Source organism: Hippocampus bargibanti, linkage group LG12, assembly GCF_051943395.1.
Source record: "Hippocampus bargibanti isolate YZ-2025 linkage group LG12, ASM5194339v1, whole genome shotgun sequence".
In the NCBI taxonomy this organism is placed as follows: Eukaryota; Metazoa; Chordata; class Actinopteri; order Syngnathiformes; family Syngnathidae; genus Hippocampus; species Hippocampus bargibanti.
The window spans coordinates 6865004-6891682 of NC_142745.1; the positions used below are offsets into that span (position 1 = coordinate 6865004).

Sequence of the window (26679 nt, forward strand, 5' to 3'; positions counted from 1 at the left end):
AATTGCAGAACGATAAAAGGTCGGAGAGTAAAGGATTATTTTCGTAAGTTGTCCATGCTAAGCGGTTATAGCTTCAGCTGTTAAAGCACTATTTAAATCAACATGTATTGTAAAGTGTAGTCCAAATGAATAGGTATGGGTTTCACTTAACCACCACTACTGATTTGAGTGATTTATTTTAGGCACCTTCACATCTACACAATCTAATATAGTCAAACTTATGTTCAGAACCTAATTTTGACTACCTTAAAGATGGTATGTTGATTTTATCAATCAAGAGGTGACTTGGAGCAAAGTTTGGAACAGTGTACATTTATTGTTCACTACACAAATGACAGTTGCCAGATAAAAGATGTTTCATGGTCCATGAACCAAAACGGCTGCATCTCTGATATCAATTGCCAGGTTGGTGTCATCTTGTAGACCGTCAAGGGTGCGTGGATGAGGCGCATGGTGGTAAGGAGCCAAGATTGGAAGTGGCCGTGCATCCGATTCAGTCATTCAAGGAAGTCCAACAGGCTGCAACCGGCACGATGAGGGCTTACTTGGACCTCTGCCTCATCTTTCTCCTTTTACGCTTCAGCCTGAGAATAGCAAAACATAATGAAGCAAATTTAGGACACCTTAGTTTGGTTGTTCAAGCCGGAAGGACCTCTGGCAATAAAAGCAGAGCCATGTGGAGGGAAGATAACCTGATCAACATTGAAGTCACAATAATGCTTACTTCTCTCCCACCCTAAGCCATTAACTCTTTAAACAGTAACTCAAATAGAACTGCATCGTGCCTCTTTGCAATTTTTTTGACGATGATAGTGCAGCGTGTTGGATTGGATATGCCTTTATTAGTCTCACAGTGGAGAAATTTACATTCTTACATTGTTCTACCGGAAACAAATTCCTTGTGTGTTCTACATACTTGGCAATAATGATGATTCTGATTACAGTGATTAGAGAACTAAATTATTACCAATCCTTAAGAGTGTCAAGCAAGTGTATAAAATAAATACCCAACTAATATTTCAAAATTGCAGTAATTAAGACATACCAAATGAAAAAAAATACACATTTTAACTAAGAAATTAAATGAAATTCCGAACAAAAAATTATTTCACTAGAAAATCTAATTCCGAACCAATGATATCATCGCCACTGTTAAACACTACTTTTGGACTTTAGTCTGTAAACTTGCAATGCAAAAGAAAGCCGAATTACTCACTACATGTTCTGTACACGCAATATATTTTTTCCTTTCGGTCACCCCCCACCACCCCTTTCAATTTTGCGACTGTAGATTGCAAGCTTTACCATTGTGGGAATAGTAAAGGCTTTGATTCAAACACATCACTGGTAAACAAAAAAAGTTTTGTGCTCACCTGCGCATGCGCTTCTTCCTCCACTGCAAGAAAATTCAGGGTTAATGTAAACCAACACGTGCATTATATGTGCTGCAAAATACATGTCATAGACCAGACGCAAATCGCAATACGCACGTAATTTAGCAAATATTCCGATGTATGTCTTTAAGAAGCGGGGCTGAAGGCCCATGTTGGACGCAAGTCATTATTCACGTTCTCCATTGCTAGCATATGACACAGTAGCATTAGCATCTCCGGTATTATTGTTTGGTTTACTTCGCTCTATTAGTTTACTAGCTAACTAACTAACAAGTATTCCAGGGTGACAAGGACAAAATGCGAGACATTTATGTAATTTGTTTTTTTTTGTCTTCACTGAAACGCAACAATTAGCTGAACAATCGCTACTTGATAGGGGTTCGCGGTGAGGGGTACAAAAAAAAAACGATTTTACCTTCGCTCTCATCGTGTGGAGAAAAGTCTGTTAAAGGAGAGAATAAAACAATATTAGTTGCTGTGGATGATGATGATAAACGTAATGGATTCGATTGGATTGCACTGATAGTAAACAAGGCTCAATACCTCACAGCGAGGAGGGCAATGGAAAGAGGATGTGACGAAAGACGACGGCTGTACTTATACAAAGAGTGACGTAGTGGCGCCATTTCAGGTTTACTGTGGCATGCTGGGAGTTGCAGTTTTATAGGTGAAGCGAATACAGTACTGTACAAGGATTTACGAAATTATAATAAAATAAATTTCATTTATAATTATCTTACATTTTTAGAAAAACACTTAAGTGATCCAAATGTATAAAATATCCTGTACTACAACTGAGAATCACGTGACAGTGATAATTGTCAAATAACAAAATCGATTGCGTTTGGGAGATTTGCATTAAGAATACAAATGTGTTGATCGCTAAAACAAAAAAAAAAAAACATTATTATTATAACATACACTGTATTTTACTCATTGTACTGGTGATCTAGTTAATAATACATTTAATTTATAAGTGCCTTTCAAAACGCTCGGTCACTTTACAGTCACATGATAAGTTTTTCTGTGGGTGAGCAGCGGTAGCCACACGCACCAGCATTCACTCGTCCCGCAAGTAACTCATATAGTCAGATAGATAGAAAGCTAGCTCGCAAGCCAATAGCCAGCCAGCCAGATAGCTATTGTACGGTATTAAGAATTGTCAGACAAATAGATAGAAAGCTAGCAGATAGCCAGCCGCCAGCCAGATAGCTATTGTTCTGTATTACAGAAGACACGTTTATGGATTTATGGCTACTGTACATGATTTGGGTATAATGCACATCACAAGAAATGGTCATACACATTAGGCATACATGTACCTTTATTGAAAACAAATATGAAACACTTTATTGTAGTCATTTGAAAAGTCCTTTGTCCACTCACCAAGCTACACTGCAGGATTGCGTATTCAAATCTGAAGCCATGTCTCAAATCTGAGATTCTCTTTTCAGAAGGACAAAACCCGAAACACTACCCCTCATGCTTTAAAGGCAGTACATTTAGTATTTGTTCCCCAGCACCCGTTTGCACTCTAACTTCTAAATGTGGCAGTGAGAGTATTCTTCGAAAAATCTGTCCGTCATGAAACATGTTGTCTATGACACTACAAGCAATAAAAATACTGTCATTCTATACTTATGGAACTATCCTAACATTGTCAAATTTCATGAGTAACAAGCACCAAATGAAACCCCTTGTTGTATGTCCATCAAAGAAATATCAGGTGACCCACAGGATGATAAAACTGAGATAACTTAAATTGTTCACAAATGTTGCTTCATCATCAAGACAAATATGGCCTCAGAAACATGATTTCTTACAATTGGAAATGTGTCGAAAGCAACGGCTTCAATAATTCTTTAATCACATTTGGACATCAAAAAACAAGTTGTTAGTCCCATTAGGGGTGTTCACACGGCACACATTGGTATTGGCGCAGCATTCACACGACAGTTCTGCGGACGTGCAACACGATAGAAATAAAATGGAAATAAAACATCAACTCTTTTAGCTAGCTAGCTAACCCATGCAGCTAGCGGGTCTACTTCCCTAACGTTCACACATCCCATTTTATATCAAAGCAAATTTTAAAATCATATCCTGAGTTGGTTTAATATGCTCCGGTTCAAGAAGTTTTCTACACCAGAGTAAAAGTTGTGTCAGCCGGAGTAAAAGTTGCCGTGTGAACACCAATTTTGTGATGTTTTAGAGGGGACAGTTGCAGCTGTAACTACTAAGGTGAGGAGTTGTTTTCTTCTTAGTAACAAGCACGCTCACTCGTGTCATTTCTGTCCTTATCTGTAATGCAGTAAAGGGTTAGGCATCCAAAAGTTCAAGAAACAACATCGCTTATGAAATCTGCACTTCCAGCTCCAGTGTTGCTTTTGTAAATTGGACATATTGTGAAATCAACTCTTCAGAGTGACCGTCGGGACAGCAGGGTCGTTTTCTTCTTGAAAGGGTTGTGTCATGGTAGCTTGTTATTCTGCCGCTTCTGTTTCCTCACTTGGCTGTCCTGCTGCATTTTCTGCTGTCTTTGAGGCCTGACGGAAGTGATAGTCAAGAAGTAGATGAGCACATTATAGGACAAAGATGGTCTTTCTATTTGTTATTACCGTATTTTTCAGATTATAAATCGCGGTTTTTTTCATAGTTTGGTCGGGGGTGCGATTTATAAATCGGAGCGACTTATATATGCTTTTTTTATTACTGTATATCATTTCACGTTATTTTCACATTAAACCGCAAGAGCGCAGAGAAGAGGAAGTGGCGCCTTGTCTATCTGCCGAGTTGGGGGAGTTATTTAAAAGCGACACCGAGGATGAAGATTTCCTTGGATTTGGTGACTTGGAGTAAAACCTGATATTTTGGTAAACTTGTTAGCATGTTCTTTGTGCTAGAGTTATCTGAATAACTCTTGTAAAAGACTGTTCTGGGTTACCAAAAAGGAGGTGTGTCCATCTGAGTTGCGTAGTGAGAGCTGCCGTGTTATGTTGGAAAAAAAAGACGTGAAACGGAGCCTGATATTCTCTATTTAATTTTAATTAATTTATTTTAAATTGCTTTTCAAGATGACATATGTTGTTTGGTGTTGGATTTTATCAAATAAATTTTCCCCAAAAACGCAACTTATCCTCCAGTGTGACCTATATATGTTTTCTTCTTCTTAATTATGCATTTTTTGGCTGGTGCGACCTATAATCCGGAGCGACGTATAATGCAAAAAATATGGTAATTGCGTTTGGGAAATACCTTCTTTTTCTTTTTCTTCTGTGTTTTCCTACTCGCAGAGCTCTGTAGTAAAGTCTGGAAAGAATGACGAGCGTTAGAATAAAATAAACACTTCATTCACATGTACCCGCTTGCGTCGCATTAGTGTATGTTGGTAATGCGGGAGGTGTTTTTTTTCCGCAGAGGATAAATAATATGTGCGATATCTGTGAGTGTCTACCTAAAATGTATTTGGAACATTTGTGAATTCATTGCTTAAAGGACAACGGACGTCACTTTTTTGTTTCTTAACTGACATCAGAAAAAAGTTTTATAGCATCTAAAATACCCAAAACACGCAGTATGATACATTTAGTCAAATGCAAAACACCAATAAAAATGGCTTAAAGTGTCCAAAATCTGCAAAAAATTGAGCTGCAAATTGGGCATTTTCAGAAAGTCCCGCCCCCATTTCGTGACGTCACGCCAAGACGTCTTGCATTGCTGGAGAATCAAAACAATGGCTTCAGATTCGGAGAATATGCTTTCTTGTTACACATCCTGTTATGAATATGATTCAAATAGTTCTGAAGATGAAAGCATACATGTTTGCAATCGATTAAAGGTTTTCTGGGTCGTTTTAATGGCTCAAGACTGACGTGTGGTGTCACAGAAAATGCAGAAGATGGCCGCAGAGCTCCGTGTAAGGAATGAATCAGCCCGTTTCCACAGGCTGATAAATTCCTTCCATGGAGCTTGGACGCCCTCTTCTGGCGGCTTTTGGGTGCAACACGTGGTATTCAGACCAAACAAGTACAGCAAAATACATAGACGTCATGGAAGGACTGCTACAATGTGTCTTTTTTTTTCGGTCAGGGGCGTTCCTTCAGTGACGTCACGTACGGACTCGTCACCAACTCAAAAACAAGACTTCCTGAATATTCAGAGCGAGTCTTAAAACGTAAAATATAGCTATATGCGGTGGAATCTTATTAAAATACGCTCAGTAGAAGTCATTTGAAGCCATTTTACAAATTATGAACACAACTTGTCTGGAGACGTTGGTTGTCCTTTAAAGCATGCTAACATTGCTAATCAACATGGTAAATTCATTCAAGCCTGTTGATGGCATTTAGCGAGTGGGATTTCAAAGTCGTGTGGCAAAACAACTTAACTCATTCACTGCCATTCCCGAATTTGTTAGGGTTTTGTTTTTTTCTTGCGGAGAGGGCCGATAAAGTGCTGGTCAAACCTCAGGCAATGTTTATTCCCTTCCACAAGGGGGCAGCATTTGCCTTTTGTCCATGTTAGCGCTTTGTCACAGCTTCAGCTGTTGTTAAAGAGCTATATAAACCAATATGTATGTATTGCATTGTATTTTGGACAGCCTCCCTCATTTCAAGCTCATATAAGTCCAGACCCATATAATTTAGGAATGAATTCTGATGAAAGAAGAGAGTCTAAGGTTTCTTACGCTGCATTGAATGTTTATGTAGTCCTAAAACTCAATATTCTGTGGGTCCTGCAATTTGAGTGAAAATGACAAAAACCCTGGCACTGAAGTGGACACATTTGTGCACATTGTCTGGCAGTGAATGAGTTAAAATCTATTTTTTTTGAAGATTTCATGTGCCAAAGTGCTGGTACTGGAGGTCACCTTCACCATCTAGCGCACATATCTCAAATTATTTTCTTTCCAAGATGCTTTCCTAAAAAGCAAACTAAACTGTGACCCTTTATCAACACCCAATTTTCTTTAAGCGTACCCTAAGCTCTGCATCCTGGACTTCATGCTCTGACTTGTACAACTCTGGCTCGAAGGGTCCGTTGGTAATCCTGTGAGACCCGTTGGCCATCAGCAGCACTGTGAACTTGAACTGAGCTACAAACTCTCCTATGACAACGAGAAGTGGGAGATCGGTGAAAAAAAAATCACATTCATTGCTGAGGGAGGGGTAAAAATGCATGTGTGTGGGGAAGCCTTACCCTCTTTCTCATGTAGGACGCTGAAAGGCTGCAACAACTCATGCTTGGCACATTCAACTACTCCTAGCCGGGCTTTGGCCTCATCCTCGAATGCTCTGAGTTAAACATGACAAAAGCATTGAGTATTAAAGGACAACCGACACCTCCGGACAATTTGTGTCCATAATTTGTAAAAATCACTTCAAATGACTTCTACTGAGTGCATTTTACAAAGATTCCAACGCATATAACTATAGTTTACGTTTTAAGACTTGCGCTGAATATTCAGGAAGTCTTGTTTTCGAGTTGATGACGACGCCTGACGTGACATCACGCCAGGAACGCCCCTGACCGAGAACGACACACAATGCATTTTGGGTACTTTGTTTGGTCTGAAAACATCGTGTTGATGGCAAAATTAGAAGGAAAAACACATAAATAACGCGATGGCGAATCGTGTGTCGTACCAACACTACCAATTGCGGTAACACTATAAAAGTGGACTCAAATTCTCTGCAGACAAATCAGCCCATTTCAAACGAAGCTTGTGCGCCATCTTGTGCATTTTCTGGGAGCTACATTGGAGTCTCGCCACCTCAAAATGAGATGGAAGAACTTCTTCAATCGATTGCAAACATTTATGCTTTCCTCTTCAGAACTACAGTAAAGTCTTGTTATATCGATATCGGTTATATCGATAGTACTGCTTATTACGATACTACAGTAAAGTCTCGTTATATCGATATCGGATATATCGATAGTCCCGGTTATATCGATACTATTTCTATGCACGCACGGAGAAAATTACATGCAAACAGGGTCGGATATATCGATAGTCCCGGTTATATCAATATTTTTTCAGACTCCCTTGAATATCGATATAACGAGACTTTACTGTATTTCTATGAACGCAAGTAGAAAATTGACATGCCGCAGGATCGGATATATTGATAGTCCGGTTATATCGATATTTTTTCCGACTCCCGAGAATATCAATATAACGAGACTTTACTGTATTTGAATCATATTCAGAACTGGATGAGTAACAAGAAAGCATCTTCTCCGAATCTGAACTCTGTGAAGCCATTGTTTTGTGTCTGGAGTATTTGTCAGGTGTGTGTTGTCACGAACAAGGAGGTGGGACCTTCTGAAACTCGCCATTTCCGAGGTCATTTTGAAGCAGTTTTGGGACACTAAGTCATTTTTATTGGTGTTTTGCATTTAACTAAAAATATCAGCCTGCGTGTTTTAGATGCTATAAAACGTTTTTCTGATGTCAGTTAGGAAACAAAAAAAAAATGGTGTCGGTTGTCCTTTAAAGCTAGTTTCTATTTTGGGGAATTTAAGCAGGTAATATTTTCCTTACCTAAGGGTGAAGGGCATGGCATCGAAGCGGCGTTCAACCTCACTGAAGAAAGTACGAGAAGTCTTCATCTTCAGACCATATTGTTTACTAGGGTCCCTCTTATATATGGTAGTCCTCAGACCTCCATCTCGAGCCTGACAGGAGACACAATTAACATTTGTGTTTTATTTTATGAGTGTTAATGTTCCAAGGAAATTGAGGATAGTATATTCTATATAGGAATGAGGTAAAAAAACAGTATCCTCATTTACTATGTGATAGAGAATAGCTTAGTTGGCCGAACACAAGGCCCACAATGGTAGCACAAAAAAATCTAGGGTCAATTTGACACAGCCTGTTAAACTGTCATCTTCAGGTAGGAGATCTGGCATTGGACGGAGGGGCTTGATAAACTCCTTCACAGGAAGAGCTCATTAGCCAGGTTAAAATCAGTTCATGGAAAGACAACCCAATAAAATGTCTATGTTCCGTTGGTTTATGTAACCGGTGTGAGCATAAACATAACATCACTGACCTTCCCTTCTCCTGTGCTGACCAGGACGTCCACAGCGTAAACTTCGTGCACCTCAAACTCTGCCTTCTCATGGTCCTTCCTGTGTTGAGAGAAAACAGTTCAAAGGTGAATGCAATGACAACCCAACTCCTGGGCTGCTTCTCGAAAGTCCGCCCATTCGTCAAATGTTCTTTTAAATTGACGGTTCTCAAACTTCTGACAGTGATTTTTTACCCCCTTCCACAACCAAAGATTCCTCGCATGATTGCAATGCTAACTCAACATAATTCAGAATGTTTAGTCTCATTTACTATGAATTATTGTGGACACTCGTCGACGTCTGGTGGAGCCATGGCGGTCCGTGCACCCCAGTTTGAGAACCTCAACTTTAAAATGGTAAAAAAAAAACCTTTGTTGGTCTGTTGGATTCTGGATGATGGTCTTCTCTCCATCGATGACATGCTGCTTTAACTGATGAGACAACATGCCTTCAAAATAAAAGATAGTTGACTCATTAGTTCAGAAAAATGTCCAAATGTACATCTTTCAAAATCCGTGATACCAAAAGTGATATTGAGCGGTTCTCACCCTCGATAGGTGAGCATTTGAATGACTGGGCGATCTTTCCCCAGGCCTCTGTCACTTGGCTATTCTGTTTTGAGTAAAAATAATACACATATGATATGATTATCATCTACAAACTTCAACCCATCCAGAATTCTTCAGCCCGGATCATCACCAGAACTTCATCCTTTCACCACATCACCCCCTGTCCTCCAAAAGCTCCACTGGCTCCCGGTCAAATATAGAATCAACTTTGAAATTCTTCTTCCTTCAAATTTATATTCCCTCCTCCACCTCTTTATGCCCTCTCCCCCTTACCCATCTCAACACGATGGGTACAGGGCTTTCAGCTGCTCTGTCCCCAAACTCTGGAACTCACTTCCTCCCAACATTTGTAACATTGATTCTCTTCCCACCTTCAAATCCCATCTCAAAACCCACCTATTTAAAATTGCTTTTTCTGTGTAGCTCTTACTCTTGTTTCTATGTATAACTGTATTTTATTTATTGTATTCTATTTTATTTATTATAGTACCTATGCTTGTCTGTGACGGTAAAGTATCCTTGAGAGCTTTGAAAGGCGCTTAAAATGAAATGTATTATTACAGTAAAGTCTCGTTATATCGATATCGGTTATAACGATAGTACCGCTTATTACGATATTATTTTCATTTCCCTTGCACATTTCTAGTCTTTTTATGTATAATTAGTACCGTTTAGTACGATACCCGGTTGTTACGATAATCCGGTTATTACGGTGCTCCTTTTCATCCCCCGCCGGCCATTTTTGTTGTTTACATCGATATATCCGTCGCGCCATTGGTCAACTTGGTCACGTGTCTTGTTACGTGAGCAGCTCTCCCGAGCAGACGCCATTTTCAGACGGCAGCTCGTGTGTATCAGACGTATTCAGCCACTCTCGAACGTCATGTAAGTTATGTAAACGTTGCAGTTTTGGTTTTTCATCCATGTACAGTATTTAATTGTGTTGCATCCAGATATCTTTATTGTTTGCAACAATCACTGTTTTTCATATGATTGTACATGCTGGCGTTCGTGGCTTCGTGTGAATAGAACTTGACGATTTAGCATTGGTTGGTTGCATTTTTGAAAGGAAATAGTCATTAAAAAGTGTAAAGACGTTTTTATTTTATGCACAACTTGATTTTTCACTTCACTACTGTACAAAAAACATGTTAGATACGCAATCCATGAACCTAATGATGAAATTACATGCCATAACAAAGATGCCGCATTTACGCACCCCCCCCACAGGATCGGATATATCGATAGTCCCGGTTATATCGATATTTTTTCGGATTCCCTTGCGTATCGATATAACGAGACTTTACTGTATTATTATTATTTCTTTTTTTTCAGTGGATTCAAAACGTGTAAATGCAGGCGTACCTGGTTACCAGGTTTGACAAGACGAAGAGCAGCTTCAGCGCAAAGATGGGCCGCTTTAATGACATCAGCTTTGCGTCCCGTGACGGGGTTCTCCTGCAAAGAAGTCAAAAAGTCAACTTAAATGCTACACTGTGCGTTTGAAATCCTGATGCGCTCACCTTTGTGGCTCCCATGACAAAGCTGTGAGCAACGTTGGCAATGAAGCCGTCAACGTGAACGCCAAGGTCACTTAGAAAAGCACATAAAAATATCAGGTTTATTTAAATGCACAAAAAGTCCAAGGAGTCACTTTACGTTCGCATAGACAGAAAGCCAAGTTGGAAGAAGCCACATACAGTGATACCTTGGCTTACGAATGCGTTAGCTAACGAACTTTTCTGCTTACGAACATCGAATGCGCGAGAATATAACCTTGGCACACGAACTAGTTTTTGGGAAAAACACGGAGCACCGCGGTGGCTGCCAGACTAGTTGTCGGCGGAAAATATCAAGGCTAGCTACGATGGTTTGAGAACTTTAAGTGTCGTACAGGGATTCATAGTGTCATTCGTCATGGTGAGGCAGCCAGTTCTGACGATAAAGCTGCCGAAGCTTATAAGGAATTATTCCTCAAGATGGTGGAAGAAGAAGGTTATGTTCCTCATCAAGTGTTTAATGCTGATGAAACAGGCCTTTTTTGGAAAAAGATGCCTACTGTTACTCCCTCCCACCTCCTCCCACTCCATCAAGCCATCAACAACCATCACAAAGGTAAATAAATCTACATTATTATACAGTACAGTTTATTTCTTTAATTAAAATACAATAGCACATTTATTATACATACAATATGGTATATTTTGTGTAATTGTAAGGCTTATTTAGTAGAAAATGATGTTTTATGGGGACCCGGGAACTGATTATTCTCATTTTAATGGTTTCCTATGGGAAATTAATGTTTGGAAGAGACACTTTTCGCCTTACACTTTCTGGGAACTAATTAAGTTTGTAAGATGAGGTATCACGGTACATCTATAAATATTCATGAAACAGAGAGGAAAACTAAAATGCTCCAGACAGAGAACCAATGGAAAGTATAAAGGATACGGTGCCTACATTTTGACCAGATCTCCATCCTTAAGTGTGTAATCAGGGTCACTCTTCAAAGGGGAGAAGTGGCAAACACAATTATTAACCGAGACGCTAGTTGGGAAAGCAATGCCTAGAGAAAGAAAGAAATGTTTTTTTAATATTTGGGAATTATCCACAGGATCACTCAACTGACATTGTGAAACCTATGTTGCCTCTTACCTTTCTTCATGTCCTTCTCCTTCTTGAAGACCTTTCCCGTTTCAGCCATGATGTAGGCGTCGCCTTTGTCACAGAGGCTGAGCACAGAGATGCCAGGCTTGGCTGCTTCCACAACCAGACGTAGAGCCTCTGCGGGTGATAAAATAAGAAACATTGAAAGCATTAGGATAACGAATAGAAAAGTACACTGTCTGTAAGTAAGGAATCTGCTTAACATTAAGAATAGAAAAGTATATTAAGATCTGCAGTGTCGGTAGAGGAGAACAAATGTCTCAAATGGAGCTGAATGACAATGTCAACCACTTGCGACTTAATTTGAGTAGGCCGTTACAAATAAGTTCTATTCGCGATACCTTCAATCAACTCACGGGGGAGTCAAAACCTTTTAGACTAGAACTAGAATAAAACGTGTTTCGCCGCTATTGCATATCATTAGCACGTATAGGCGAATCAAATATCAAATACTGCAGTTGCTAAATGTCTACACACTCTCTGAAACATCTTTTTACAAGAAGTAATGCAATCAACATATATAATGGAGAATTTTAAAATATGCTCTCCATCGATATTGCTGATGTACAATTCAGCCATTATTGCTGATGTTTATGTGATATTATGTAGCATTGTCATTTGATGGTGTGTAATTAGATGTTCCCAATGTCAAATGTGTGCTTCTCCACACTGAAGTTGGAAAACACTGATTTCATCCACAAAATGAACAAATTACACGCAATCTGCTGCAAAACTGCAAATTCGGGCAACTACGGCGCAATTAGTTTGATTGTCCTTCACCATTAATTAAAATTCCACGTTATGTAGAAGAAAAAGTAGACAAAAAAAATCTGAGTACATGGTTGTAGTTCTGGACAAGAGCGTATGAGTTATGCTATTTAGGATGGCACGAGTTGCAAGAGGCTATCTATGCATTTGCACCGGTTCGGGTTATGTTATTTGCAGTGTGCAGTCAAAATCAACAAAAGGACGAACATGAGGCAAGGTTGGAAGAAGAACTTTGCCTGCACCTGCTCGCTAGACCTTCAGCCAGCCAGTTAGCATGCTAGGAGCTAGCTCGCGTAGCATACGTGCGCCTTGCATGTGAACCACATGGCTGCACTTGATAAGGCCAACATAAGCAGAGCGCAGTAGTTCCAGAGAGGAATACTTACGGTTGGCGATGTCGCCGCCCATCTTGTACTTGGTGACCACGAGGTCGTCGGCAATCGTCTGTTCCTGCTCCTCGTCGGACATATCGACAGACTGGGAGTCGCGTATCGAGCGGAAAGTGACACAAATCCCAGCGCCTCCGCTCCGTCTCCTGTCGACTAGCTTGATCTCACTCAAGCCCGGTTGCCGCCACACCGGACACCATCCGGCCCCTAAGCCCCTCCCACCAATGAATGAGGGACTCACGTCACGGTGATGACAAAACCCGCCAAAATGTGGGTGTCCCTCTCTCCCAACCAGAGTTACAATACGATTACATTAAGTTTTTACGTCCCATACGTCAGTAGAACTGCCATGTTAGATGTGGCAATATCCGTTCATGTTTGAATACTGGCCTAAAACAATTCAGAACCAATATTTACTACCTCAATTATGTTTCTTTTATATTATTTGTATAGTTCATCTTGCCTGCACTGGACAACTTTATGTGGTCAAGGGTCCTGTAATATTATGAATTCACCGCAAAACCCCAAAATGCATTTCTTTTCCATTTATTGGTACTCAGTCGATACCTAAAACAATTTTTAAGGACTCCGATGGCGGACAGGAGGGGGAGCTGTAAAACAGGATGGTACCACATCCATCCCCTTGCGCTTGGAGATATTTTAGCCCTCTCCGAATACTATATTGTGATCCCTATAATGTTATATCTGCAATGGTTTCAAAGTTTTATGAAAAAAAAAATCTAATGAGATTTCAAATCTGTCTTTTTATCCGTGTTAAATCACTCGCTCTATCAAAAACCCAGGCCCCAACCAGGCCCCCTCACAGTGAAATTGATCTAGAAACACCATCGGACACAAGGGGAAAAAAAACAAAACAAAATAAAAATATGGAATTTTATTTATTTTGCTTAACCTTAGTTTTCAGTCTAGCATTTCTACATAATTGTTGAACAATTCAATAGAAAAGGTTAATGTAGTCGGATTCCTAACAGCAGTCACAATGTTCTCTCCAAATTATGTGATGATCTGCTATATTTCAACATTTGTGCATTAGGAAATTCAAATGAGTAAAGCTTTTTTTATGTAAAACATAATGTGACATAAATCATTTCACAGACAAAAAAGGATACTTCCAGCCGAATGGCAAAAAAAAGTGATTACCTCTAACTAACCTCTACTTTTTTAATGCAGTTTAATGAGTCATTTAGTCTGCCTTGTTGAAATGAAATGGAAGGGGTTGATTATCAGTGTAACCATTGGAGAATGCTTCATTCTTTTGCCGTACGTGCGACATCATAGTGCCACATCATAGAGTACCTCTTAACATAGAATGAAAAGCAAGCTAATGTCCTATAAAGAGTACTAAAACTTTGTACAGTAGAAAGACGGTTAAGAGTACATGTAATAATGAGGACATCACGATGATTGACGTGGTTCATTCAGATTATTCTACAGTAAAGACACCCTCCTCCCATCTGGTCTGGTTGACCAACACATCGTCTTCACGCTTCAAGGAGCTGATCAGGTACTTAACCCCAGCTTTGACGCCGGTCTTGATCCCGGCACCAAATGCATACCCAGCCACACCGGCGGTGCCACCCGTAGCGACCATGAGGGCGTCTGTCCCGAGATCCACGGCGGTTAGTACAGCTCTCTCTTTGGCTGTTTCGGAGCAGTTGACCGATGCGTAATAAACCGCCGTGCCTAAGTTGTAGAGGGTGCTGACCGCAGGGATCCATTCCATCACTCTGAAAACACGTTCCTCATTTTGGTCGATGCACGTCCCCTGGAGGCCGCGTCGTAGTCGTCGAGCAGTAGACGAAGGCTCAGCGGAACACTGACGGATCCAACAGTCGTTGACTTGAGATGGGAGGATGCGACTGCCTTTCTTGAATACCGCCTGATATCGTCCAGGGAGCCCACCGCTTGTGACCCCAGCGCACATGACCCCCATCCTTTCACAGATCTCCAAAGCCTTCTCCAGACCGTTGTTATCCTGGACAACAATTCCAAGCAGCATGGTTCCATTAACCCTAGTCCAACCGTCACAATGTTGCATTGGCTTCACTCGTCCCAAACGCTTTCCCACTGTGGCCAGCTGATGAATGTTAAACATGACGGCATCTAGGTGGCGCTCTGCTTCGTCACTCTCTGATGATATGGCTTCTGATGGTGATTTTCGTCTCTGGATCAAGTCTTCTATTTCAAGGAGGAGTTCATTGGTATCGGCCACCCCCAGCAAGCTGTACAGCTTGACCACAAGCGTGTGCGCCTCTTGGGGGCATCCAGACACCACCAGAACTGGAACTAAGGACAGACCCAGAAGCTCCTGTGGGAACTTGGAGGAGAAAGGGTCATCAAGACCGCTGGCTGACAGTAGCTCTCCACAGCTTATATTCCTCACACTGGAGAGATGCGGAATCAGGCCTTGGAGCTTCGTCTTGAGGAGAGATACTAGACGTTTGGCTGAATTTAGGCGGGTCTCTAGAGGTCTAAGAGTTGATTCAGAATCAGGCTCTTCTGGAATGAGACCAAATTGCAGCTGTGTTGGTGGATGCATTTGGCTTATCCCATTTGCTCCACGTGGAGAAAGCTGCACCTTACACAGTGCTTGTTCATTTAGGAGAAGCAGGACGAGAATCAGACACTTTGACTTGGAGGTCATCATTCTGCTGTTGTACCATAGTACAGAAACAAAACATATGCAGTCAACTTTTAGTGAAATACTTCTCAGCAGATCTAGGACTAAGTTATTTGGACTATTGGGCAATTAACTCATTCACTGCTAAACCTGCAAAAATATGTCCACTCCAGTGCCAGAGTTTTTGGCATTTGGCAACTCCAGAACTCAAATAATATTGAGTTTTAGGACTACATAAAGATTCAATACAGTGTTACAAACCTTAGACTCTATTCTTTCATTAGAAAAAAAGTTAATTCCTAAATTATATGGGTCTGGAGTTATATGAGCTTGAAATGGAGGCGGCTGTCCAAAATAAAATGCAATATATACATATTGGTTCATATAGCGCTTTAACAACAGCTGAAGCTAAAACAAAGCGCTAACATGGAAAAATATGGAAATGATGCCCTCTTGTGGAGGGGAAAAAAACATTGCTAAAGGCCATGGCCAGCGCTTTATCGGCATCCAAGCATGAAAAAACAAAATCTGAGCAAATTCTGGAATGGTGCTCAACGTCGCATTTTCAATTCCCGAATACATTGAATGGCAGTGAATGAGTTAAGAAAATTACATTTAAAAATGAGCGCAAATAGAATTGTAGGAAAATAGTGCAATTACCACTCGTCCTACAAAGTTCAAGTATGATCTGTTTTCAAGTTTACCTACCTCGGTTAATAGAAGAAGAGTCCGCACGGTGACTGGACGAAGACTGACAAGACTGCTGATTGTAGGATTCGTCTGTGCTCCCCTCCACAGATTTGCCTCAAATTCCAAGCAATCTCTTCCCAAACCGCCAATGAGAATCCGATTCTTTACAGGACATCCCACAGCCCTCCTCCTTGGAACTCATCTGTCTTTTCAGCACGCTCTTCTCTTTGCTCACAAAGGAGATAAGGTCTGGAATATTGATTCGCGTGGGGAAAAGTCCATGTGTTGCAAAGACAGTTTTGTTCATTTGCCTCGCTTGCCTCTCATCCCTTCATTCAGGTTTTGTTTTTGACCCAAATACTTAAAAGCACTCTCCCCTGGTGCCGCCAGCTCATTTATCTACTGCAGAATAAAAGGGAAGCGTGGCAAATGTGTGTGCATGAAAAACCTTCAATTGGTACAGTAAAGTCTCGTTATATCGATATCGGATATATCGATAGTCCCGGTTATATCGATACTATTTCTATGCACGCATGAAAATTACATGCATGAATATCGATACGGTTATATCTTCTTGAATATCGATATAACGAGACTTTACTGTAATTGCAATAATAAGAAAACAGTCACATAGAATCTGTCTATCAAATACACTTTATTTATAATGATTAAAGTACCATTCGCCGCAAATAGCTTGACCACACACTAAACTTAAAAAAAAAAAAAAAAAACATCAATACTGTCCATAATTACACAGCAAAAATAATTACAGTACTGTACACCGTTCCCTTATAGAGTTAGTTGAATGTCATCGGGAGGAGATTGTCATGAAAACAAAATTAATTTTGATGGCGACAACATTTTTAATGCTTGTTTCTGTATAGAAGTGGTTCGGGAAGGTGCAGGTACTCAAGAAATACGATTTGGGAAATGATAGAGAAATGATATAGATTATATAGATCATATATATTCGTGATGACCAGCTGCATATTTGCATTTTCAGTCCGACATGTAAATAAATACCCCGAACCGCTTCCTCTAATTCACAGGTGTCAAAGTCAAGGCCCGCGGGCCAAATCCGGCCCGTCACATCAATTTTTTCGGCCCGCGAAAGCAAATCAAACGTATGAAATTCCATGATGCTTGCTAAATTCTTAACCAAAATGTCATATTTTTGGATATAAACCACAATAACAGTCATTATTCTTGACTTCAGATTTGAAAACTAGTTATTCATTCATTTTTTGTGTGCTCTATATGTAATATGTGGATCGGATTAAACATTCTAATGGCTTCCCCAAATTCATAACGGCCCTCGGGAGGAAACCATACCTATAAAGGCAAAAATTACTTTGACACCCCTGCTCTAATTGCTCAAAAGGACTGGCTGTTCACATTCTTATTTATCTTTAATTTGTTTGAGAGAAAAATCACCTTGCCAAATGACATCAACAAATGTCGCTTTCTCACAAAAGAAACACAGACCACAGCTGCCTACGACCCTTGAAAAGCAAACATGTACAAAAAAAAGAAACTGTACACAGAAATGTAAGTAAAAGCTTGTGTGCTTTGGGATAAAATGAAGCGATGTGGGTACGGTTACTAAAGGCATTTAAATAAGTACCCACGCATGTTCAATTTCAATGAGAAAAATAGCTAAGTTAGCGGCTCGGGTGTTTTTTTTTTGTATTAAAAAAAAAACAAAATAAATGACATGTATTTTTCATTTGAAAGAAAAACAGTTTCTGCCACATCACGAAGTTAAAGAATGAGTATCTTCGGTTTGACAGTTGACGTTGCGCAAGTTACAAAGGAAAATAAAAATGTGTGGACCACATTATTTTAAAAGATTAATAACACTGTAGGAAGAAAAAAAAACACGTGAAATCAACTATCGGTAGGGGCTCATCATTGGAAGTATTGATTGGATGTAAATTCACGTGTGCGGACGACACGTGCTGAGTGCAAGCTCCATAAATAGTGCAAGTCAAAAGTATTTGGCATGGCTGGTTTCATATAGGCCTCTCTTGCCTTTCTTTGCAAGAATAAGATGGTGGAAAGATTTCTTTTAACCTCCAGAGGTGGATCAACATCCTGAAAGTGTGCGAGAACGTTGCGTTTTTTTTTTCATCTGATCAGACAAACAGACGTTCGGATGGTGTCCACTAACGTGTGGTGGTGGACGGAAGCATGAGATTTTGTCAAAGTGCAACTTGGGGTTGCTATATATGGGGCCGATGCAATACAGCTTCATATATCAATATGCCTTTCTTGATACTTGCACTATGTACAGTTTTTTTTATGAAACGGTTTTGCACATTTACAGTATAATTATTTAAGTACAGTAAAGTCTCGTTATATCGATATCGGATATATCGATAGTCCCGGTTATATCGATATTTTTTCGGACTCCCTTGAATATCGATATAACGAGACTTTACTGTATATAGAATTGACATTTTTATTTTACTATGCTTAGAATATCTTGTTTTTATATCCAACAGGCCTCTCTCACTCTCGGGGGCGACCAACACGTCGCTGACGCCTGGTATAAACCTACACCGCAATGCGGTGGAAAGTGCTTGGAAACTGGGAACGCTTCCATTTTCTGCTGGTGGTGTGCTAAGATTTTAAATTCAGTCAAAAATCAGTCATTCGTTTAATGTATTTTTTTAAATCAGTCCTCTGTTTCTTTTTTTTTAAACTTCCGGTGTGTGCACTTCAAGGTGAAATTTGAGTTTTGCTTTATTTTGTTTCTATTTCAGTCTCAGATTTTGTCTACTTGGACGCACTGCCGTCATCTAACAAGCGACATCAATCATTATGCATTTAACTCATTCACCACCATTCCCGAATTCATTCGGGAATTAAAGGACAACCGACACCATTTTTTTGTTTCCTAACTGACAGCAGCAAAACGTTTTATAGCATCTAAAATACCCAAAACACGCAGGCTTATATTTTTAGTCACATGCAAAACACCAATAAAAATGACTTAGTGTCCAAAATCTGCCACAAATCAGCTCGAAACTGGCGATTTTCAGAAAGTCCCGCCCCCAGTTCGTGACGTCACGCCAAGTCATCTTGCCCTGCTCAAGACACAAAACAATGGACTTGATGCTTTCTTGTTACTCATCCAGTTATGAATATGACTCAAATAGTTCTGAAGAGGAAAGCATAAATGTTAGCAATCGATTAAAGGAGTCTTCCAATATCAATTTGAGCCGTCAATGACAGCAATGCAGTGTCCCAGAAAATGCAAAACATGGCGCCCATGGGCTGATTTGTCTGCTTGGAATTTGTGTCAACTAGAATCAAATAGTAGTCTTGGTGCAACACACAACGATTCACCATCATGCTATTTATGTTTTCCTTCTAATTTCGCCATCAACACGGATCAACACGAAGTTTTCAGACCAAACAAAATGCCGCAAAATGCATTGTGTGTCACTTTCTCGGTCAGGGGCGTTCCTTCAGGGACGTCACGTAGGAGATCGTCATCAACTCGAAAACAAGACTTCCTGAATATTCAGTGCGAGTCTTAAAATGTAAAATATAGCTATATGCGGTGGGATCTTTTAAAAATATGCTCAGTAGAAGTCTTTTGAAGTGACTTTACAAATTATGGACACAACTTCTCCGGAGGCGTCGGTTGTCCTTTAAAAAGCATGATGTGGAGCGCCACTCCCAAGAATTTGTTTGGGTTTAATTTTTTCATGCAGGCGGTGCGAATAAAGTGCTGGTCAGACCTCTGGCAATGTTTTTCCCTCCCACGAGGAGGCAGCATTTGCCTTTTGTACAGCCGCCCCCATTTCAAGCGTAGATAACTCCCATATAATTTAGGAATTAACTTTTTTTTCTGGTGAAAGAAGAGAGTCTAAGGTTTCTTACGCTGCATTGAATGTTTATGTAGTCCTAAAACTCAATACTCTGTGGGTCCTGCAATTTGAGTGAAAATGACAAAAACCTGGCACTAGAGTGGACACATTTTTGTGGCAGTGAATGAGTTAAGGGTGGTAAAATTGTGTCCAGATTCTTTTGTTTAGGAACGTATATTGAAAGGCCCAGCCCTCAAGCGAAACTATTTCTGAGCCTCGTGGACTAAGGGTCATGATGATCTGTGCGAACAATAGCTTTTTATGTGACACTTGCTGCGGTGAAGGCAAACGTTTTTGTTTGCTTAGTTGAAGGCGTTGGAGCAGTGACGCAAACAAATGTCAGCATAACCGGGGGTTTGTTATCCTAAGAAAAGTTTGGAACAATGGCACAATTCAAGCTGGTTTACATACGGATCGAAAAGGTGCTTTTTACATTTCAAAATGAATGCAGGCGATTTAGTCCGCGCTGACATGACTTGACAAAAACAAAAAAGTTGACAATGGTGCTGATGTTTGACGAGTTTCACAGTTGAGGTTATTTACGAGGACGTGTGCCTTGAAAACGTGAGCCAAACAGATTCTTCATTGGTGATCCGATTGTTTCCCACACCCAATTGGTCCTACCGCTGTTTAGCCGCTGAAGGTGGGTCATCCGGACTGTGGTCACCATCAACATCTTCTTTTTGTTCCTCTTCGTGAGAATCAGATTTGTTCTCTTTGTTAGCAACAAGATCAGGAGGAGCAGCACCAGCTTCATCATCCTTGGAGTTTGAGCGTACTGAGGTGTAGCCGAGAGGGGTAGGGGGCTGGTAACGGTATCTGTAGCCAAAGGCACGTAGGTGATAGGCGTAGTACTCCAACAAATACATGTTGCTCTCGTGAACATAGTGGAAGGACACAGACAGGTCTGAACAGCAGTTTGGACCCTGGGGAGGAAAAATGACAATCGTGTGGTTATGCGTCTGATAGTGGAAAAATTATGGGTGGTGGAGCCTTGACACTTAAAGGACAACCGACGTCTCCGGGCAAGTTGTGTCCATAATTTGTAAAATGGCTTCAAATGACTTCTACTGAGCGTATTTTAATAAGATTCCACCGCATATAGCTATATTTTACGTTTTAAGGCTCGCGCGGAATATTCAGGAAGTCTTGTTTTCGAGTTGATGACGATCCCCACATTTGGAACGTCCCTAACCGAAAAAGACACATTGTAGCAGTCCTTCCATCACGTCAATGTATTTTGCTGTACATGTTTGGTCTGAGAACCGTGTTGCACCCAAAAGCCGCCAGATGAGGGCATCCAAGCTCCATATAAGGAATTTATCAGCCTGTGGAAGCGGAAGTAGCCACTGGAGTTCGCCATTTTCTGCCTCTTTTTAAACATTAAAGAGACAGGCAGATGACAGTGAGAGTTTCAACTTTGATAGTTGAGTGTAGACTGCAAGGTTAAAATATCCCATCAATCAGGGTCCCCAAACAACCCGCACAAGCCATCTGTATACTAGATGCAAAAAGCTATCAACCCAGCTAAACAGAACACAATTGATGAGGAACTAGATAAAAGTATCACAGAGAAAGCACCTATAAGGGATCATTTCATAAAAAGTTTTTAAAGCACTTTTGAACTATTTTACCTTTAATGGTACCCTTGGACATAAAACCTTTTTATACTTGTGTGTCATGTCCTAAAAATAATTTTGAATTGGACACGGGTGACTCGTGTCAAGAAATTCTATAGGTTACTTGCCATTGAGATGGGGTAGTAGCAGTAGTTCCAAAACCAGAAGCTCTTGGAGAACTCGACAGTGAGGTGTTGCTCGGGGACGAAGGGATGAAACGTCTCACGTTGGGAAGTGTCTCGGGAGTCTCCTGCCAGCACCCCGACCTTCTCCAGGCACTGGCCCAACGCAACGTCCTCCACTGAGCTGGTGTGAGTGCACACTTTGTTCTGATGTCCTTGAACAAAACGTCGCAGGGCCTCCCTGCTCAGCACGTAACCCGCACCGCCGCTCATGTAGCCTTGCTTGACGTAGGGCTTGAATCTTCGACCAAAATAAACGGGCTCATCGCTAGTGTGGTTAGAAAGTACCCATCGAAGGTTGTCCACGATGACGTATGTATCGTCATCTGCTTTGAGGAACCAGTCAGCTTCGCTGCTGTAATGCTCGTGGACGTAATGTAAGGCCCGGATGGTTTTCCAGTAAAGCTGGTCACGGCCTTCTTTTGTATCCATACCCACAGCTGGAAAGTCGGGATTGCTCACGGAGCTCACAAAGACGATCACATTGCAGTGCCGACTCCACGTGTCCTTCACATGGCGAGCCTTCGTCTGCAGGTTGGTAGGTGAAGTCATCACCCAGCAAAGGATGCGTACTTTTTTGTACAGTTCATCTGCCATTCGGCTATCCTCATCTGAAAAGGAAAAAAAAACAATACAAATTCACATTTGTCACTTATGTAATGCAACAAAGCCAAATAAGAGTTGAAATCAAAACCTTACAAGATGTTCGGTTTAAAAAAGTCACAGATCTGTCTTGACAAAAAAAAAAAAAAAAAAAAAAAAAACAATAATGTGACTAACTCTTGCTGTTTTACAAAAAAGATAATAGCAAAAAGTTAATGCTAGTTGCTAAATGCCAGCATGAGACGAGCACAAAAACATCCATTTCCAAAGTCCAAGATGGCGCCCGAGTAGGCAGCCGTCAGCAAGTGCTCTCATGAGCCTTGCTTTTTTTGTTGTTTTTGTCTTGTTTTGTGTTTTCTTTTGTCACTTTGTGTTGTTGGGCGTCGTGTGGAATTGATACGGATTGATACGGACCACCTCCTGTGGCCACCTCCGTTTCCACAGGCTGATAAATTCCTTATATGGAGCTTGGACACCCTCTTCTGGCAGCTTTTGGGTGCAACACAAGGTTTTCAGACCAAACAATACAGCAAAATACATTGACGTGATGGAAGGACTGCTACAATGTGTCTTTTTCGGTCAGGGGGCGTTCCTTTGTGACGTCACGTACGGACTTGTCCCCAACTCAAAAACAAGACGCCCTGAATATTCAGCGCAAGTCTTAAAACGTAAAATATAGCTATATGCGATGGAATCTTTTTAAAATACGCTCAGTAGAAGTCTTTTGAAGCCATTTTACAAATTATGGACACAACTTGTTTGGAGACGTCGGTTGTCTTTTATAATGAGGCTAAAACACCATACAAATGTTGATCGATATAAAGATATACTTGTGTAAAATTACCTATATTTCAACTTGTCAATCATGAAAATAGGATGTTTGCTACTATTTTAAGACAACAAAACAGAAATATTTGACAATCAACTAAATATTTAATAATAATCTTGTTTGAAAAGTACAATAACTTGTAAGACATTGTTAGTAACTTCAAATATGCACATCTAGCCTACATTCTTATGGGTTGAAAAAAATAGCTATCAACAAACTGAAATTACAAACTTGCGTAATTTTCACCTGTTCTTGGCCGAAGTATAACTCCTAGAAATGCTTGGGAGTATTCCTCACGAAACAACTGTAATTTTCTTTGACATTTCACACTTGTTGCTTTTTCTCTAGCAGATGCCATTATATGACAATGATAAAAACAATGTTAATTCTTGACTCTCGATTCCAGGAATGACCCTTGGATGCGCATGCACAATTCATGGAAGCTAACAGCTAGCACTGTGCCGATCGCCTGTTCTAAATTTAGATATGTATAATACTTAGCGATCACATGTTTTGAATGAATATTGGGTATTTACTATTTTGACTTCTTGTTTTTATTGGAAACCATAACTTTCATTAATAAACCGTAACCCAGAATGGGATAATGAAAAACATACTCATTACAGCAAAACGGGAGTAGTTGGCAGGTATGCATTTCTATTTAATGGCGTGACTCTGCATTGGCATACAGAGCATATTGATGTTCAAAAAAAGCAAGAAGAAATGTATTGCAGTGTCCAGATTTCTCCTTGTATTTTTTTAAAGACTGTTTGGGCCTGTCCAAGTCTGCGGAAGACAGGTTGGGCACATAAGCCCTAACCGTGAGAATGTACACACTTAAATAGTCCCAACAACGTTAGTGCAGTGCTGCTATCAAGCAGGGATGACTCTGAGTATACAAAGATTAGTGAATCTAAATTGCCCGAGTTCATGTGAGAGCCAGTTGATTTGTACCACTCAAATATTATTCAACCATATCAGTTGGATCAAACAATGAATAAGGAATTGGATTTGCCTTTATTAGTCTCGCAGTGGAGAAATTTACATGTCACAGCAGCAAAGTTATGAAAGAAATGAAAGTAGAAAAGCTAAACACAGGAGCTGCTGGAAAGGCAGCGACTCTCGCGGCGCCGTCTTGAAGTCAAAAGAACAACCAAAAAAAAGACAAATAACATGACATCACAAAGACACAGAGAGACATTCATTCTTAAGCACTTTCTGCACCCGCTTTGTTACATAAAGCAGTTCCAGATGAAAGAGGAGAGGATGAAAGCATCTCTTCACCAGTAGATCAGGGACATCATGGTGGAAGATGCACGTCGACTACAAGCTAAATGTTGAAAGCAAACACGCAGCTGTAGCATCCATTGACGAAAAGAGGTTGTCTCACATCTCCTGTCCCCCATAAATCAGCTTCAATTCCATCCCGCGACAGTTCCATATACAAATCGGCGCTCTGCGCTGACGCTCCTTCCTTCTTATCGAAGGCTCCTCAAGCCATTTATCCATCCAGCCGCAGACTGTCCAACAGCACCGACCTTCCACTGAACAAAGCGGGGCTGTGAAGATGCTGCCCATTACAGGCGCAAAAAAAGCACAATGGCACCTTTGGTGTCCAGCGATGACAGTCGAATGGCCGACAAAATACCTCTGTTAGGATACCCGCCTTGGTTAAATAAAAACCCTGAGCAGGTTTTGCAGGTTGCAAACAAAAACTGTTTGCAGGTTGCATACAAAAACATATACAACCCTCAGGGTTGTATATGTGACAAATGCTATGGAAGTGAGTGATGGGAAATTGGCAATGTGCTATTTTGAATTATTCCACATATGCATCCTAAGATTATTCTTAGAGATGAGTAGGAATAAAGTAAATTTAATTCCATTACAATGGCTTCAGTAACGTTTGGGAGAAAGTGGATTTGTTTTAATCCAACATAATGTTTGATTTGAGTGTCCTGTTATGGAATGCTATGTTCACACCATTCCATTGAGCGATATCCTGCTCACTACCTTTTATTTTTGTTTCAAGACAACCATTATATTTTAATCAATGTTTTCATCCAATGTTTTAAAACAATGAAATAATGTTTTCGGCAAAACGATGTGATTTGGTGTTGATAACAGTGAAAGGTTCCGGATTGCTTGGCTTCACCTTGGCAACTGTTCTCATTATTTTCACAGTCGTTTTTTTTTTTAAGTTTTAAGCGGCACCATCTTGAAAACAAAAAAACTCAATAAACATATATATCACAAGCTAAATGTTCAAAGCACACACGAAGCTGTAGCATCCATTGACGAAAAGATAGTTTGGGGTTTTAACCAAATTTTGAATTAAAGTAACTGCACTCTTGTTGAGGCACTTACCAGAATGATGAGGGTGTTTGAGATTGAAGAGAGCAGACCTCTCTTTCTTCCATCTCTTTTCATCTTCCTCTTCTTCTTCATGCTGCTGGTGGTCATTGTGTTCAACCAGTTTTTGGATCGGTTTCACAACGAAATTCTGACTAATGCTCACTTGCCGTAGAAACAGGTAGAACATGAGGAATCCCACCACGAAACCCATCCAAAATGAATTTCTGCACACAGGGGACTTCATGCTGAGGCAGTTGTGTCGCCGTCAGCCAAGAACCGAGCCAAGAACTTGTGGGGAAACGAGAGAAGTCAGCAGAAGGTCACAAAAAAACGTATAAGCCGACGTCAGAGGGTGAGGGGGTTGTCACCTCCCAGTTCTGAAAGGAGTGGTTTATTGTACTTACAAGGTACACGGAACGTAGACACCATAGCAACCGTTTCCTTCATGGCCAAGAAATAGCTCCACGACTCGGATAAGAGAAAGATCATTACACCGCAGCTTGCAGGAATGGTTCTTTCTTCGCTTTGCTAGCCATCTTAAAAAATGTCACTCCACAGTAACTGTACAAGCAAAGGCTACAAGCAAATTGTCGCTCAAAAAATACACACGGTGACTTATCAGGACAACGAGTAACAACAAGCAGGCTAGCATTTAAAGCGCCAGAAGTTCACCCAAACGTGGCAGTCTGGTAGAGTAGATGTTAGTCAAGCAACCCAGCTCGGTGTCAAGCACCGCCAATGTCCGGCTGTGAAAATAATCCGGAGAGAAACACGAAAAAAAAACACTGAGCTGCTGAAAACACGAAGCGGTCAGGGAAAATATTACCGCTTGGTACGTGACGTCACGTGAATACACTTCCTTCGAATCTTGTTCGGACTTTTCTCCCACTTAATGTCACAAAATAAATTTTCAAAGAAAAAAAAAAAAATATTTAAATATTATGGGCTGAGAGACATTAAAAACAACGTCTTTATTTCAGCCCTAATTTGTAGCTATTGACGCGCATGAGTTCCGTTA

At 40.5% G+C, this 26679-nt stretch overlaps 3 protein-coding genes and 1 long non-coding RNA gene across 4 annotated transcripts; all 4 read right to left on the reverse strand.

Annotated features, from left to right (window-relative positions):
- Positions 1-296: 296 nt before the first annotated feature.
- LOC148890221 (uncharacterized) lies at positions 297-1993 on the reverse strand. Its single transcript, XR_016116637.1, has 4 exons — positions 1938-1993; positions 1810-1836; positions 1374-1396; positions 297-584 (listed from the first exon to the last, which is right to left on the reverse strand). It is a non-coding gene; the product is annotated as an uncharacterized LOC148890221 (long non-coding RNA).
- Positions 1994-2700: 707 nt separating this feature from the next.
- Positions 2701-13076, reverse strand: LOC148890222 (proliferation-associated protein 2G4-like). The gene is made up of 13 exons (XM_089010926.1): positions 12862-13076; positions 11696-11824; positions 11501-11606; positions 10564-10633; positions 10406-10498; positions 9020-9083; positions 8841-8919; positions 8453-8531; positions 7939-8072; positions 6594-6688; positions 6374-6501; positions 4650-4703; positions 2701-3940 (listed from the first exon to the last, which is right to left on the reverse strand). The coding sequence occupies exons 1-13, from the start codon at positions 12941-12943 to the stop codon at positions 3878-3880; spliced, it is 1176 nt and encodes a 391-aa protein (XP_088867052.1). The 5' UTR covers positions 12944-13076; the 3' UTR covers positions 2701-3877.
- Positions 13077-13536: 460 nt separating this feature from the next.
- Positions 13537-16355, reverse strand: apof (apolipoprotein F). Its single transcript, XM_089010284.1, has 2 exons — positions 16214-16355; positions 13537-15536 (listed from the first exon to the last, which is right to left on the reverse strand). Exon 2 carries the CDS (start codon positions 15530-15532, stop codon positions 14309-14311), a length of 1224 nt encoding a protein of 407 aa, XP_088866410.1. The 5' UTR covers positions 15533-15536; positions 16214-16355; the 3' UTR covers positions 13537-14308.
- Positions 16356-18642: 2287 nt separating this feature from the next.
- c1galt1lb (core 1 synthase, glycoprotein-N-acetylgalactosamine 3-beta-galactosyltransferase 1, like b) lies at positions 18643-26454 on the reverse strand. The gene is made up of 4 exons (XM_089010861.1): positions 26066-26454; positions 25674-25949; positions 21821-22485; positions 18643-20999 (listed from the first exon to the last, which is right to left on the reverse strand). Exons 2-4 carry the CDS (start codon positions 25903-25905, stop codon positions 20694-20696), a joined length of 1203 nt encoding a protein of 400 aa, XP_088866987.1. The 5' UTR covers positions 25906-25949; positions 26066-26454; the 3' UTR covers positions 18643-20693.
- Positions 26455-26679: the final 225 nt, after the last annotated feature.